The 13,057-nt window shown below is 40.7% G+C and overlaps 1 protein-coding gene across 3 annotated transcripts in view; it reads right to left on the bottom strand.

The window, feature by feature from the left end:
* RUNX1 (RUNX family transcription factor 1) overlaps positions 1–11,442 on the bottom strand; it is a 181,277-nt gene extending 169,835 nt beyond the window's left edge. Inside the window, exons 1-2 of one of the 3 annotated variants that reach the window (XM_081198785.1) lie at positions 11,301–11,442; positions 10,982–11,101 (exon numbers count right to left, since the gene is read on the bottom strand). In XM_081198785.1, the coding sequence (XP_081054911.1) occupies positions 10,982–11,039 (58 nt within the window). In that variant the 5' untranslated portion in view covers positions 11,040–11,101; positions 11,301–11,442. Of the gene's footprint in view, positions 1–10,981; positions 11,222–11,300 lie in introns of those variants that run through there. The other 2 variants (XM_081198783.1, XM_081198784.1) reach the window with 2 other exon arrangements.
* Between the last annotated feature and the right edge of the window lie 1,615 nt (positions 11,443–13,057).

Here is a 13,057-nt window from a genome sequence, read left to right as displayed (position 1 = left end):
AACTTTTTTATTTTTTTAAAAGGTGCTTTTCCACTAAAACAAACCAACTAACCAACTGTATTACAGAATGGAAGGCCTATGTTATATGATGTAATGAAATAACAACACTTGAGCACATCTAGCTATCTCTAAAGCAAGATCACTGACACCTCATATTATTGTTTTCAAAATATTATGAACCAATAAGACAAGTTGGAATGTTTCAGTATGTTAAACATCTGTTATGCCATCTATCTATAAAGATGTATAAAGAAGCAAGTCATTGCTGGCTGTGCTGTGGTTGAAGAGAACAGAAATGCATGACCAAAAATTGATCTGGCGTTCTAAATGTGAATACACATGTTTCTAAAGACACATAAATTGTCTTTGTAAGCACTACAAGAGTCCTGCAAGGTAAGCCATTATTGTTAAGTGAAACTTGTGACTTGTCAGAGGCCACCTAGTCAGTTCTGGTTGAACTAATATTTGAACCTGGGACTTCCTTCCTCATTGTTCAAAATCTTAACCACTGGTTCCTAAAGGTAAATGCTGACATAGGTACTTAGGAATGAACAAAGTTACAAAGGTGCAAGAAAGCAAAGCATGCAAATAGAAATAAACTTAATACAACTTTGTCCTACAAGAAAATGTTGCCATGAGCACTCACATTCTGTCAGAAGTGCTGCTATTCTGCATTCCAAAAAGTCTCTGGGAGGGTCTTGTCCTCTTTCCAGAATGCTTTAAGTTGTAAGGAACTTCAGTAGGCTATTTCACTTTCCCCATGGTTTTCAGTTTCCCCCAACTAAAACTCAGCATTGTATGGCTATGGAGCATGCAACAACATTCTTAGGAGAGTGTTGCTTTTTAATGGTTAAACCACGGAGCCTAGGGCTTGCTGATCAGAAGGTTGGCGGTTCAAATCCCCGTGACGGGGTGAGCTCCCATTGCTTGGTCCCTGCTCCTGGCCAACCTAGCAGTTCAAAAGCACAAAGTGCAAGTAGATGAATAGGTGCCACTCCGGTGGGAAGGTAAACGGCATTTCCGTGTGCTGCTCTGGTTCGCCAGAAGCGGCTTAGTCATGCTGGCCACATGACCCAGAAAAACTGTGTGTGGACAAATGTTGGCTCCCTTGGCCAGTAAAGCGAGATGAGCACCGCAACCCCAGAGTCGACCACGACTGGACCTAATGGTCAGGGGTCCCTTTACCTTTACACCTATAGGCCTCAGGGTTTTCTCAACCATGGTGACACTGCCCTTTCTCAGTAGCTCCAATCCTGTTGTCACTCACTACCTGAGCTCATTATTAAAGGGAATGCTGTTGCAAAAGAGACTTCTACAATCCATTCTAAAACACCGAGCAGCTTTGCACCTTTCCCCCAACTATTATTGCTGCTTTAGAACAAAGCTTCCCTTCCAGTCCCAACTTCACAGTTAATTATAGAAAATTCACTTCTACACAGCTTTCGCTGGCTAAGTCTTGAGAATTAGCCTGCATGTTGATTTTTTAAGTACACTGATGGAATATCTCACAATGGCATGCATCCTTTGCATGCCACAGATGTGAACCATAAAATTGATCTAACTGTGATCAAGGAAAACAGGACGGTGACCACATTTTAAAGTGTGCAATACATTTGTCGTTGGGATAAAATTTGCATCTGTGGCACCTTGTGGTAATGTGCTTGAAGCTTTAAAGCTGCTGTAGCAGGTGGGCGCCTCTCTCCTTTAAGGACCATAAAGAAGCAAATTAAAAGTTCAGGCAGCTACATGTTTTTACATTCTGCCATCATCAAAAGGATAAGGTGCTTGCTCTTTATCAGAAAGGTCGGCTGAAATGCTGAAACTGTTTGCTAAGGATACTGATCTTAGGCCGGCTTATGATATATATGGAAACCAGGAAAAATGTTTTGAATTTGGAGAACAACTAGGATAGACAAATGAAATTTGCTATGTAATTAAGGACCCACAGAATTTGTAAATGTGTCTGTGTGTGAGACCATGACCAAATATCTCTTTCTCAAAAACCCAAGGGCTCTTGCAGATCTCTGTGAAACAATACTGCCAAGTTTCACACAGCTTCACTTTCATGCTAAAGTGGCAACCACTGTCAAACTAACAAAGGACAACTTGTCAGCCTCTCACAACTGCAGGTGTTTTCTGCCTTCCCAGATATCATCTAATATGAAAGTATTGTTGTTAGCTCTCATGTCTGCATGAAATACACACTGCTGCTTTGTAATAACAATGATCTAGTCAGTTACACTAGACTCTACACAGCAATAAAGCAATTTAGTTGGAAACATATTGGTATTTTAGTTTTTTAGCTTCAATTCCAACTTTAAATCCCTTATCACATCAGGGGCAGGAATGCTGGTAACTGAGCAGTGGCGGACCAAGCCGATCGGGCGCCTGCGGCGGCATACATGCCCTGTGCCCAGGGGCGGGGCCAGCTGCCCATGGGGGCGGGGCCAGCCACCTGCAGGGTGAGGCGAGCTGGGGCAGGATGCTCCGCGGGGCCTCCAAGGAGTCTGTCTGCCTCCTCCCACTCAGCCGCCCTACAGCTGAGGGGGAGGTGGCAGGTGGACCATTTGGGGCATTGTGAAGCCTGCGGGCGCCCAAGCCACCACGTCTCTCCCAGGAGAGTTGTGTGGCTAGGGCGTGCTGCAGGCCCAACAGTGAGTGCCACCCAGCATTTTGTCACCCCCCTCAGTGGTGACACCCGTGGCGGCCTGCCCCCACTGCACCCCTCTTCCTCCACCCCTGTAGTCTTGGAGGCTCTCATATAATACACGCTGAGGGAAGGCAGAGGTTTCCATGAGATGACCATCCAAATTTGACACAGATGCCCTGTACAAAGATAGATACACTGCATCTAACAGTAAGTAAGGTGTAGTGGCACTGAATGGCCAGCACTGATGAAACAGCAAGGACCAGCAAGATGAACAGGGAAGAGAGGATGAGACACTTTTGCAGGGGGGGGGGGATGGAAGGGGAGTGGCTCAGGTCAGTGGCTCAGGTCAGACCTATATGGTTCTTTACCTGAAGCAGCAGTCAGGGTACCATTTTTTCTTTGTTTAACTGTAGATTTCATCTTGAGTCTGGGGAGAAGTGAGCTAAAATGTGCAATTTCCAGGAGACAATTAGCAGATGAAGGAAGACTTAACCACTCTCTCTTCTAGCCCGCCAATATCTCCCTGCCCAAACATTAGCATTACAAAGACTCCTGGGCTGGTTTTGTAAACTATAGTTCCATGATGAATCAGAATCCTCTTCCCCCAGCAATTACAGTAAGTGAGTAAAATGGTCACAATTCCAACAAGGCAAAAGCACTCAAGGGCAGTGTGGAATATGGCTGGTGAATGGCAGGGCCTGAGGAGAATTCCAAAGCCTAGAGAGAAAGAGGCTTGGATGTGCCTGAGGTTTCCCCCCTCAACCTCTAGAGTCTCCCAGCTGGAGTTCCTTTAACCAGAGACAAGGGAATGTTATGCATGCAGAAGCCACACATACCACTGAGCTGCAGCCCCTTCTCTTTAGGCATAACACCAAACCCAGAGGCGGTTTTCTTCCATTGATAGTGGCAGGACACAGAGCAAATAATTATGAATTAACAATTGTTGTTGAGCACCGGAAGAAAATGCGCCACCATTTCAGTGTTCAGGCACTGATCTAGTTTCCGGGCCTTGTCTGGAATGCTTAGTTTTACCAAACTAGCACATTGTTTTCTTTTTGATATTTTACTCCCTTCTTTCCAGTAATTCCTGTAATGGCTCTTTCAGAGGCACTCAGGCCTTCACAATGAAAAAGGGAGCATCTCTAACAGTGAGAAGACTGTGTAAAAACCAGACATTGTGCAAGCCTTCTCTCCCCCCTCCCCCCGCACATCAACCATGCCAAGCCTTTTATTAGTTTCGCCAGTTCAATTTCCTTTCCGCAAGATCATTTAGTGTTTTTCTGAGTAACCCTTTCTTTCATTTGGATGCTTAGCACCATAAAACAGGGATACACATGCCTTGTCACAAAGTTATCTGTTAGATTATCGCTAGTTTAGAACCTAGAGAAAAAGATATAGGACAAATGGTTCAATGACTTAGGTTAGGTTGTCGTAAGGGCTGTGATTCAGCCTTTGCTTCACAACAGTAGTGGGGAACCTGCAGCTATGTTTGATCCAGCCTGTGGATCAAACAGTGCTCCACAGACCTCCTCATTTCAGTGAAAACTGTGCTCAACTGCCTGACAGCTGATGCCATACTTGATGTCAGGGGTGGGTATGGTGAGGGCTTCAAAGGAACAATCAGAAGTTTTAAGTGGGTTTTCCAATAGGCCACACTGAGCTCTGAAGTCCTGACAATTAGGGCATTAAAGCAAAACATCTCCTGATAATCACAGTGGTGTCAAGTGATTAACTTGTTGGAGCCTCCACCCACCTATCAAATTTGGCCTGTCAAGGGCTGGGGAGATAAAGATCCAGCCTGCTGGCCAGAAATGTTTTCCCCCACCCTGTTCCATAACAAACTTCCCATGTGACCTTGGATGGGTCACTAAGTTTCTATGATTCATTCCAATACTCTTTAAGTAAGGATGACAGTTTTTCTGCACATCATGGGATGGGGCTGAGATAATGCATGAATGTGTTTTAGATATCCAGATGCTGTGTGGGAGTTTGTGTGTTGCAGCTGCTCACATACCATTCCAGCAACATTAAAAAACAAACAATTATTTGGGTAGCATTGGCAGTGTGGGTGTTGCAGCATAGGGCCAGAGAACAACAAGAAGGCAAGAGATAATTTCATACAGTTTCAACAGAATTTACCTCCTGCATTTATATACCATCTTTCTTCCATATTACTCAACAAACATTTTAAGCTGTATGCACGAAGAAAGTTTCTAACGTAGGAAGAGCTGAACAGTAGCTCCACATTAATGGAGAATTGAAAGGAAAGTCTAGACAGACACCTGTCAATATTGTTATTTTAGCCTTATGTTTCCAGGTCATCAAGAGTCTGCCTGTACTTGCTTAGATTAAGATGCTTAGGATATGCACTGTGGATAATAATACATTAATTTAATCAGCTGCCATCCATAAGGATATTTTGAAGGCTTTTCAATAATGTGCCCTTAGGGATTTTGGAGGACATGCAACACCAATGCTGACTAAATATTCTAGAGACAAATGTTCCTATGAGTGGGCTGGATTCTGCATACTTGGAGAAGTTATTGAGTGAGTCACATTTGTAGGAATTAATCTATACAAATGAGTTAGGTGTGCATAACAAGAAATGCCTCATCATATCCCACATGTTAAGAATTATCATTTGTTACTACAGGATTGTATGTCTTCAGATGAAATATCAAATAATATCTTAAATTATTTTTTAAATCTATGATAATTCTATTCTTGTCATTCAGTGTATTCTTTGAACCCAATTTCCCCCCTTGAAGCATGTTTTAAAGTCCCTGACGTCTTCTCCATCCCATAAATTGCATATAATACAGTGGTACCTCGGGATAAGAACTTAATTCGTTCTGGAGGTCTGTTCTTAACCTAAAACTGTTCTTAACCTGAGACACCACTTTAGCTAATGGAGCCTCCCGCTGCCGCCGTGCCACTGCCACCCAATTTCTGTTCTCATCCTGAAGCAAAGTTCTTAACCTGAAGCACTATTTCTGGGTTTGCAGAGTCTGTAACCTGAAGTGTCTATAACCTGAAGTGTCTGTAACCCAAGGTACCACTGTAATGTGTTTATTAAGAGAGATTTGCAGTTAAATGCTGAAGCATTTTCATGAGGATTTTTAAAAGGAAATTTTGCAAGTTGCTACAGAAATATGGAGAACCAGATTTAAGGATAGAGAGAGAGAGAGAGAGAGAGAGAGAGAGAGAGAGAGAGAGAGAGAGAGAGAGAACTGAAATAAACAGCTCCTTTCAAACCTACTCAGGGGTTGGTGAGAGTAATGTACCATAATCTAGTGATGGGAAAAAAGAAAGTTGCCAGAGTGGTGGTGGCAGCGGCGGAGGGAGGCAGAGGTATGCTGTGACTGATAGTAAACATGGGGAATGATTTTACTTGGGGGGAAAAAGAAAAAACCCACTGCGTCTTATAATTTTATAGAAATTTCCTTAAAAAAAACCCCACATTTTTAAGTTGCTGGTAAAAAGCCAGTAGACCAATATACCTGTGATGTGGCAGGCTTTATTCATTCTGGAAGCACAATGATGCCTGCAATTTTTTTTTCTACTTCTGTCAAAAAGAAAAATATAGCAATTTTTTCGTTTCAAATAGTAGATGGAGGTAGCTGGGAGTAAGGCAGACTTGCATGGTCCTCGAACTAAATCAAGAAGCCTACAAGTACCTCTGGCCATATTGTTCATGTATTTTAATCCACAGGTTATTAATTAGATGGCAAGTGTTGCACAATGTGAATTGCTGGTGATACAAGTGCCTGTATCTTTCAGCAGGAAATTGCAGCAGTCTACTTCCTATCCCTGCCTGTTCTCACCGACTCTGTCAGACGTATAGCAGATAGCTCTGTTAACCTATAATGAAGTTCAGTGGTATTCTTTAAGTTTTTGGGTGCTTCCCTGATGAAATGTTTAGAGTAGATCCATTTCTTGATCCAGACCAGTCCCTGGCCTCTGAGTTCAACACCTCATACCTAACCTGTGTCAGGAACTGAACCACAAATGTGTGCCCCTTTATCCAAGTCAGTGGATAACACTGCTGTAGTCCTGGAGAGGACATTTTTGAGTCTTGCTTCTTCTCATACCAAATGCTGCCTGTTGCTTGCTTACCCACACTACGCTTTATTCCACCTTTCTCAAAGCAGCCTGCATAGAGTTCTTGAGCAACCTTCCCATTTTAAGGCAGACATGACTCTGCTTAGATACATCAAAGTAGCTGTACTGAGTCCTAAAGACCATACTCTAGAATCTAACTCCTCTTTACACCTGGTCATAGATAACATGGGCACAATTCAACCAACACTAATCATTTTACAATCCTATTGACAGAAGACACATAAGCAATGGGATTTTAAAAGCATTTGATTCCTCCCCCCACCAGGTTTGTATATCTTGGCATGACCCTAACAGCTGTGGCATTCAGAAGAAGAAAGTGGTGCTCAAACATTAAGGCTGCAATTCTATGCCAATGCACCTGGGATGAAGCCCAATTGAACTCAGTGGGACTTACTTTTGACTAGACAGGCATAGGTTTGCTCTGTTTGCTGTCTCCAAGAGTTCAGGAAGTTTGTGGCAATAAATTCATATTTGACACAGGATAGCTAATATTTATTTATTTATTTATTTATTTATTTATTTATTTATAAAAGTATGTACCACTCTGTTACAAAATATCAGGTACACAGCAATATAAAACCATTAAAAGCAGTATGGTGGTTTTCCTCACCTTCAGATTATTATAGTACTGTTTTTTCCTTCTTTGGGGTAATAAAGGTTGTTGTTTTTTTAATCCCATTGCCATACACTTGTTAGTGAAAAGCATTTAGAAAGCGGAATAATTCATAATTTTCTTAGTACACAAATAAATGTGTGATTTTTGGACAAGCCTAGGTCTCCCCAAAAGAAATATTAAATAGATTTGTTTCTTTACCTAGCAGTGTAAGGGAAGACCTGGTGTGGTGTGATAGAAAAAGGGTCATATCCTTTGTGGTGTACCACATTCAATTAATATGACAAGCTTTGTGATCCTGTCAGTTTTCACAGAGGGTGGGACCAGTGTTTGCTTCCCCACTCCTCTCTTTTTGTCCAAATTTTCACAGAGTATCGCACTGAAAAAGAATGATGGATTTCCGTCCTAGAGGACTGCATGGGCTGATAAAGTGAAATCTATGGCAGAAAACAACTTGTTTTTTCCACCCTTTAGGCCATAATTTTAGTTGAGAGAGAGAGAAAGTGTAATAAATTTTGGCGGGAAAAATAACCAAACTATTTTGGACATTTCTAATGACTAGTGTGTATAAACACTACTGAGAAATGGCGGTGAGAACAATTTGACTGAGGGAATGATTATTTTTCTTGCATCAAAGCCTAGGTATTTGTCAAGTCTGGTCTTTTGAAATTGTCTGAAACTCAGTAAAAGGAGGAAGCAGACACACACACACACACCACTTTTCGACAAGTCTTGAAGTCTCTCATATTTAAACCCCATTTATTTCTATTAATCAGTGAAAATAATGAATACATTCACTACTTACTGAAGCTATCTATTGCAATTAAGCTTGCATCCTAAAATATAGGCAAAACAAAAAAAAATGTCTGATTTAATTGCTCAAAACAGGTCCAGTTCTGGAACTAAGGCCTAGTCCACAGACTCAGAATGTGGGGGCATCATCATGAGATGGTGGGGTGGATTTGATGCTTCAGACTTTCATTTTAATAATCTCACATAAAAAACCATGTAAGCAAAAAAACTAGGGTATCATGGATGAAATTCTAGCCCAGCATGATCCCTGAGATGCTTTTTGCTGTCTCTGTGCCATCGGCAGCCAATGTGCTTTCCTCTCATATCTATTTGTAAGATCAGAAATCACTTGTGGTTGATGTGCATTCTATGCTGCTAATTCCAAAGATCATTTAGCAACCATCTTGGCTACCACTCAGTCTAAACTACTGCTGAGAGTGAAGGCTAATTCTGCAGCTGTTAGGGAATCACTTGTACTTATGTTCAGAGGGGAAGGTAAAAACAGAAAGCATACAGGAAATTTACTAAGCAAAGCACATGCCCAATACATGTGCTTATCAGACAGTACAGCAAATTGAGGAGGTGACAAATGATGCTGCAAGATGTAAAAATATGAACTAATGAAAGTAAGGGGCACAGAATATTTCCCACTTTTATGAGAACTGTACCCCAATAGGACCAAGATCAACTGAATGAAATCTGAGTGGTAGAGGAGGGGAAATGTTTGAGCTCCTCACAATTTTAATGGTTCTCACCAGGCTTTTTGTTTTTAGCCGTGACTCACTGGAACTCAGTTCTGTCACCTCTTAGGTGGGCACCAAGAGAACAAGGGAGGTGTTCATGGTTGAGTTCTGACACCTCTTTTTCTAGAAAAATAGCACTGGTTCTCACACAAGGCAGATTTCCAGCCAATTTTGCACTTGGAATCTATTTTTAGTATGCATTCTCTATGTTGGAACACAGGATTGGTCTGGTATATAATAAAATAATTATACTTAATTTTGTAGAAGAACTGCTATGCTTGCTTATGCTACTGAAGAATGAAGGCCCTAATACATGCTGTTTCAAATTTGTTTAAACTTTATCTACTCATTTATGGCTCTTTTCCTGTCAGAGTTCAAGAACAGGCTGACTGTACACCACTATGTCAAGTAGAGCACTACAGGGTTCAGTCTTTATTACATTCCAAACGAATAAAATTTCCTCAATAAAGCCTTCCTGTCCTGTAGATAAAAGAGCAAATAAACATTTGGATGGGCAAAAAATAAAATAAAATAAATGAAGCCAACTACACTCAGGAAGACCCCTTGTTATTCTACGAATATTGCTTCCTTTGCTTGTTAGCAACCCAAAGGAAATGAGTCGGGGAAGATTAAGCAGTTTCTCAGTCCCCAGCCTTGCTACTAAAAGATGTTTCAGAAAAGAAAAGGTGTGTGACTCACCCAGCTCATAATGATCTGGTTGAGCTACACTATCCTCTCCTGCCAGTAAAATGTTGCTTAAAACCTTTGTAGTTGCAGAGTCAAAGAAAAGCTTTTATTGCATTCTTCTCCCCTATGTTCACCCCATTTCTAATCCATAAGGGAGCGATGCTGCAAAGTGGCTTGTTGTGACAAAGCAGCTTGCAACCCTTCCGCATTCCTTTGCATGCTTATTAATACAAATAACTGGTGACTCATTTTGACACTCCTGAGGCGGCCAAGGAGTTTGCAACGCTTGTGTGCACTCTCTCACACACACATACACACACAAAAACACCCATGCCAACCACCACCAGCATGAAATGGCTAATAATTCAATTTATAAAATTGCATTTATTATAACAGGCATTTTTTTGTCAGGAGTACTGCTAGAATAAGAATAACATTCTTATCATATTGTATCACTCTTATCTTGGAATGCTACTGAGGAAACTTCCTGACAGCCTATTTCTTTAGCAAGTTAACTTGCTTACTAATAAGGATTTATCACAATCAAAATATCTGTTTTGAGGATAGTAGAGCTAGCAGAAAACTTCAGTCAGTATTTGTAAAGGACATTGTTCCACAGGTTGCTTTATTATTCCGCACCTCTGGATGGTTCTGAAAGCATCTGCAACAAATTATATCTAAATACAGAAAGCAACACAGCTTTCCATGCAATAAACAAGAAATGCATCAAAATTGCTTCACTCTACTCACTGTGCAGTGACTTTTAACAGAGTGGGAAGTTAAGTTCCTTTCCTATTTTTTAAATGTCCTAAATGAGTGATTCCAACAACCTGATATTATTCATGCTCATTCAGATGTAAGCCCCACTAATTTTAATGGGATTTACTCCTAGATAAAAATGCATATGTGAATTGTAGCCCTAGGCTTCTTCCATTATTTGGACTGGTACATAAATGGAGCAACAGCTCAACTTTGTTCCTTATTCATATTAGTCTGTGATGCATACAGTGTGCTACTGGCTATTTAAATAAGTGCAGTTCCAAAGCACTGACTCCACCAGCACAGCTAAACTCTCCTTTGGTGGTTGTGCTTCTGCTTGTTGCATGCAATTTGTATGATCTGTAACAGTCACATTCACAAAACAGAGCACTGTTGATTACGTACTGGTGACTTGAACAACTGAAATGAGTGCTCAGTACAATTGCTCAACAGAATCAAGCTGGTAATGCATTTACATTTCAGATTTTATTAGAATCAGAGAAAATAATCATGGAAAAACATGTGCTCCTAAGAGCTTCTTGAAAAGTGCAAACATGCATTTTCCTAAACATGGATGAGTCAAAAAGTATATTTAAAAGATTGAGTGGCACTTACCTCGCACGAAGCACTGCTGGTAAGAAGGAAATGACTCAAAGAAGCTGTTTGAAGTCATGGTTTCCTCTTTTAAAAACTTATTTTCTTTTTTAAAAGGGGGTGATATGTTAATTCTTTTACCTTGGGAAGTAAAAAATCAAGAGTGGTCATTGTAACAAACTCCTCTGCCATTGCACTTTGCATGTTTGTATCTGCAAAGTAAAATAAATTCAGTCATAAGAGTCTTTTTCTCTCACACAACCACTGAACTGTTTTGTAAAAGAGAGAGGGAGAGAGAGAGAGAGAAATAGCGGATCACTTGTGGTTTCATGATGCTTACCACTCTATGAAACTCTTGTGGTTTGCAGTCAAAATGATTCGCCCTGCCTGCTGACCAATATCCCGGACCCGCTCTTGTGTGACTGCCTCTGTACCCAACTTGTGGTTCTGTGGTTGTTTATGAGGCCCAAAGAAGTGTTTCACACAACCAATATTACAAATTTAACCGTTCCTCTTTCCACAGCCTCTTTCAATTGGTTCTTGACAATCACATGATTTCAGTGATGTCAACTTTTTTAAAAAAGCATTTTGAGCAATGCTCTTCCCACACCACCTGCCTTCCCCTAGATTCAGCAAAGAAACAGTATGCAGAGAGACAGAGACACAGAAAGAGGCTGAGCCTGACTCACAGTCCTTGTTCTACAAATGGGCTTTGCTGATTAAGGACAACTCTGCCTTGTTTTTGCTTGTGGTTGCTGGAACTACTGATTATTTTCATAGATATTTCATTGCTGCTTATTCAATAGTAATTCAAACCCTGGCATTAGTCTGCTGCTGAAAGAGGATGTATATGGCATCATCTAACATTGGGAATCACTTTTCAAAAAGTTCAGCAGGTGGGCAACTGGATTTTTTTAAAGGCAATAATAAGTCAAAAGAGGATAAAATGGATTAGCTCAACAGTTACCCCTTTAGGACAGCCAGAAAATGTCAGGGATCTTATGAATGACTTAAGGACTGGCGTAAACTTTAACGGATAAGGATTACGGAGCTCTTTGAAAACTAAAGTGCTAGCTGAATAATAAAAATTAATAATAATTATCATTATCTTGTTATTTTTATTGGGGCAGAACTTTTTTGTAGTTGAACCCTTCAAAATTTGAGTTACCTTCTTGTTTGGAAAGTATTCGGTACAAAGTACTGAACTTAGAACTTGATATTCCAAATGTATCTTTCCTTCCCATAGAGCAAAAAAAAAAAAAAAGAATAGTTTATGCCTCACCATGTGCCAATGGTAAATTCTAAAGGAAGAAAAGAACCACTTAAGAACAAAGATGTGATTGTTAGGCCAGCTATTAAGCACCTTAGTCACTGATCTGTACACTTCACTGCAGCCTTTCTCTACTTCAAATGTGAAATCCTGAGGATTTTCCTCACACCTGTAGTAATATTTAAAGGCCTAACACATAGGAATATTTTAAACCATTAAGCATTTGCCAAGCATTTGGTTATAAAAGAAGCAATGAACCAGTTCAAATAGGAGTGATCCAGCAGGATGCTTCTTGCTTTTTAACCTTCTGCTGAAAATGACATCCAGAAAAGTGAATTTTATGGAGCTGTGAGAATGATCAAGAGAGTAGATGGTAAGTTGTATATGAGGCAAAACTAAATTAAGGAACCAAGCTACAGATATGATGGGAGAAAGAAGAGATATGGTGACAATTTTAAGACACCCTTTTTTTAAATAAGGGAAGGAATAGGAAGAATTGCTTGCCTTATCCCCTGACAGCATAGAGGATAAAGCTATCAGTGGCTACCAATTCTGGTGACTGGATACTACCTCTGAATTCCAGTAGCTGGAGAATACAAGTGGGTGATAGACTGTAGCTGCAATGGTAGATGGAGAGGTTGTGTTGGGTTGGGGCAGAGGGAGAGGCGAGGAAGGGTCCACAACAGTCAGAGTTTGAAATTAGACTCTTTTTTGCAATTTCCCATTTTGTTTTTTCCTTCAGTCTGAGATAACCTAAAAGAGTCCTACTGAATCAGTCCAAAAGCCACGTTGTCCAACATTCTGCTCTCACAATGGCCAACTGGGTG

Source organism: Podarcis bocagei (assembly GCF_964188305.1).
Source record: "Podarcis bocagei genome assembly, chromosome: 6".
In the NCBI taxonomy this organism is placed as follows: domain Eukaryota; kingdom Metazoa; phylum Chordata; class Lepidosauria; order Squamata; family Lacertidae; genus Podarcis; species Podarcis bocagei.
The sequence above is the reverse complement of the archived record's forward strand: the minus strand, read 5'-3'. Positions and strand labels throughout refer to the sequence as shown.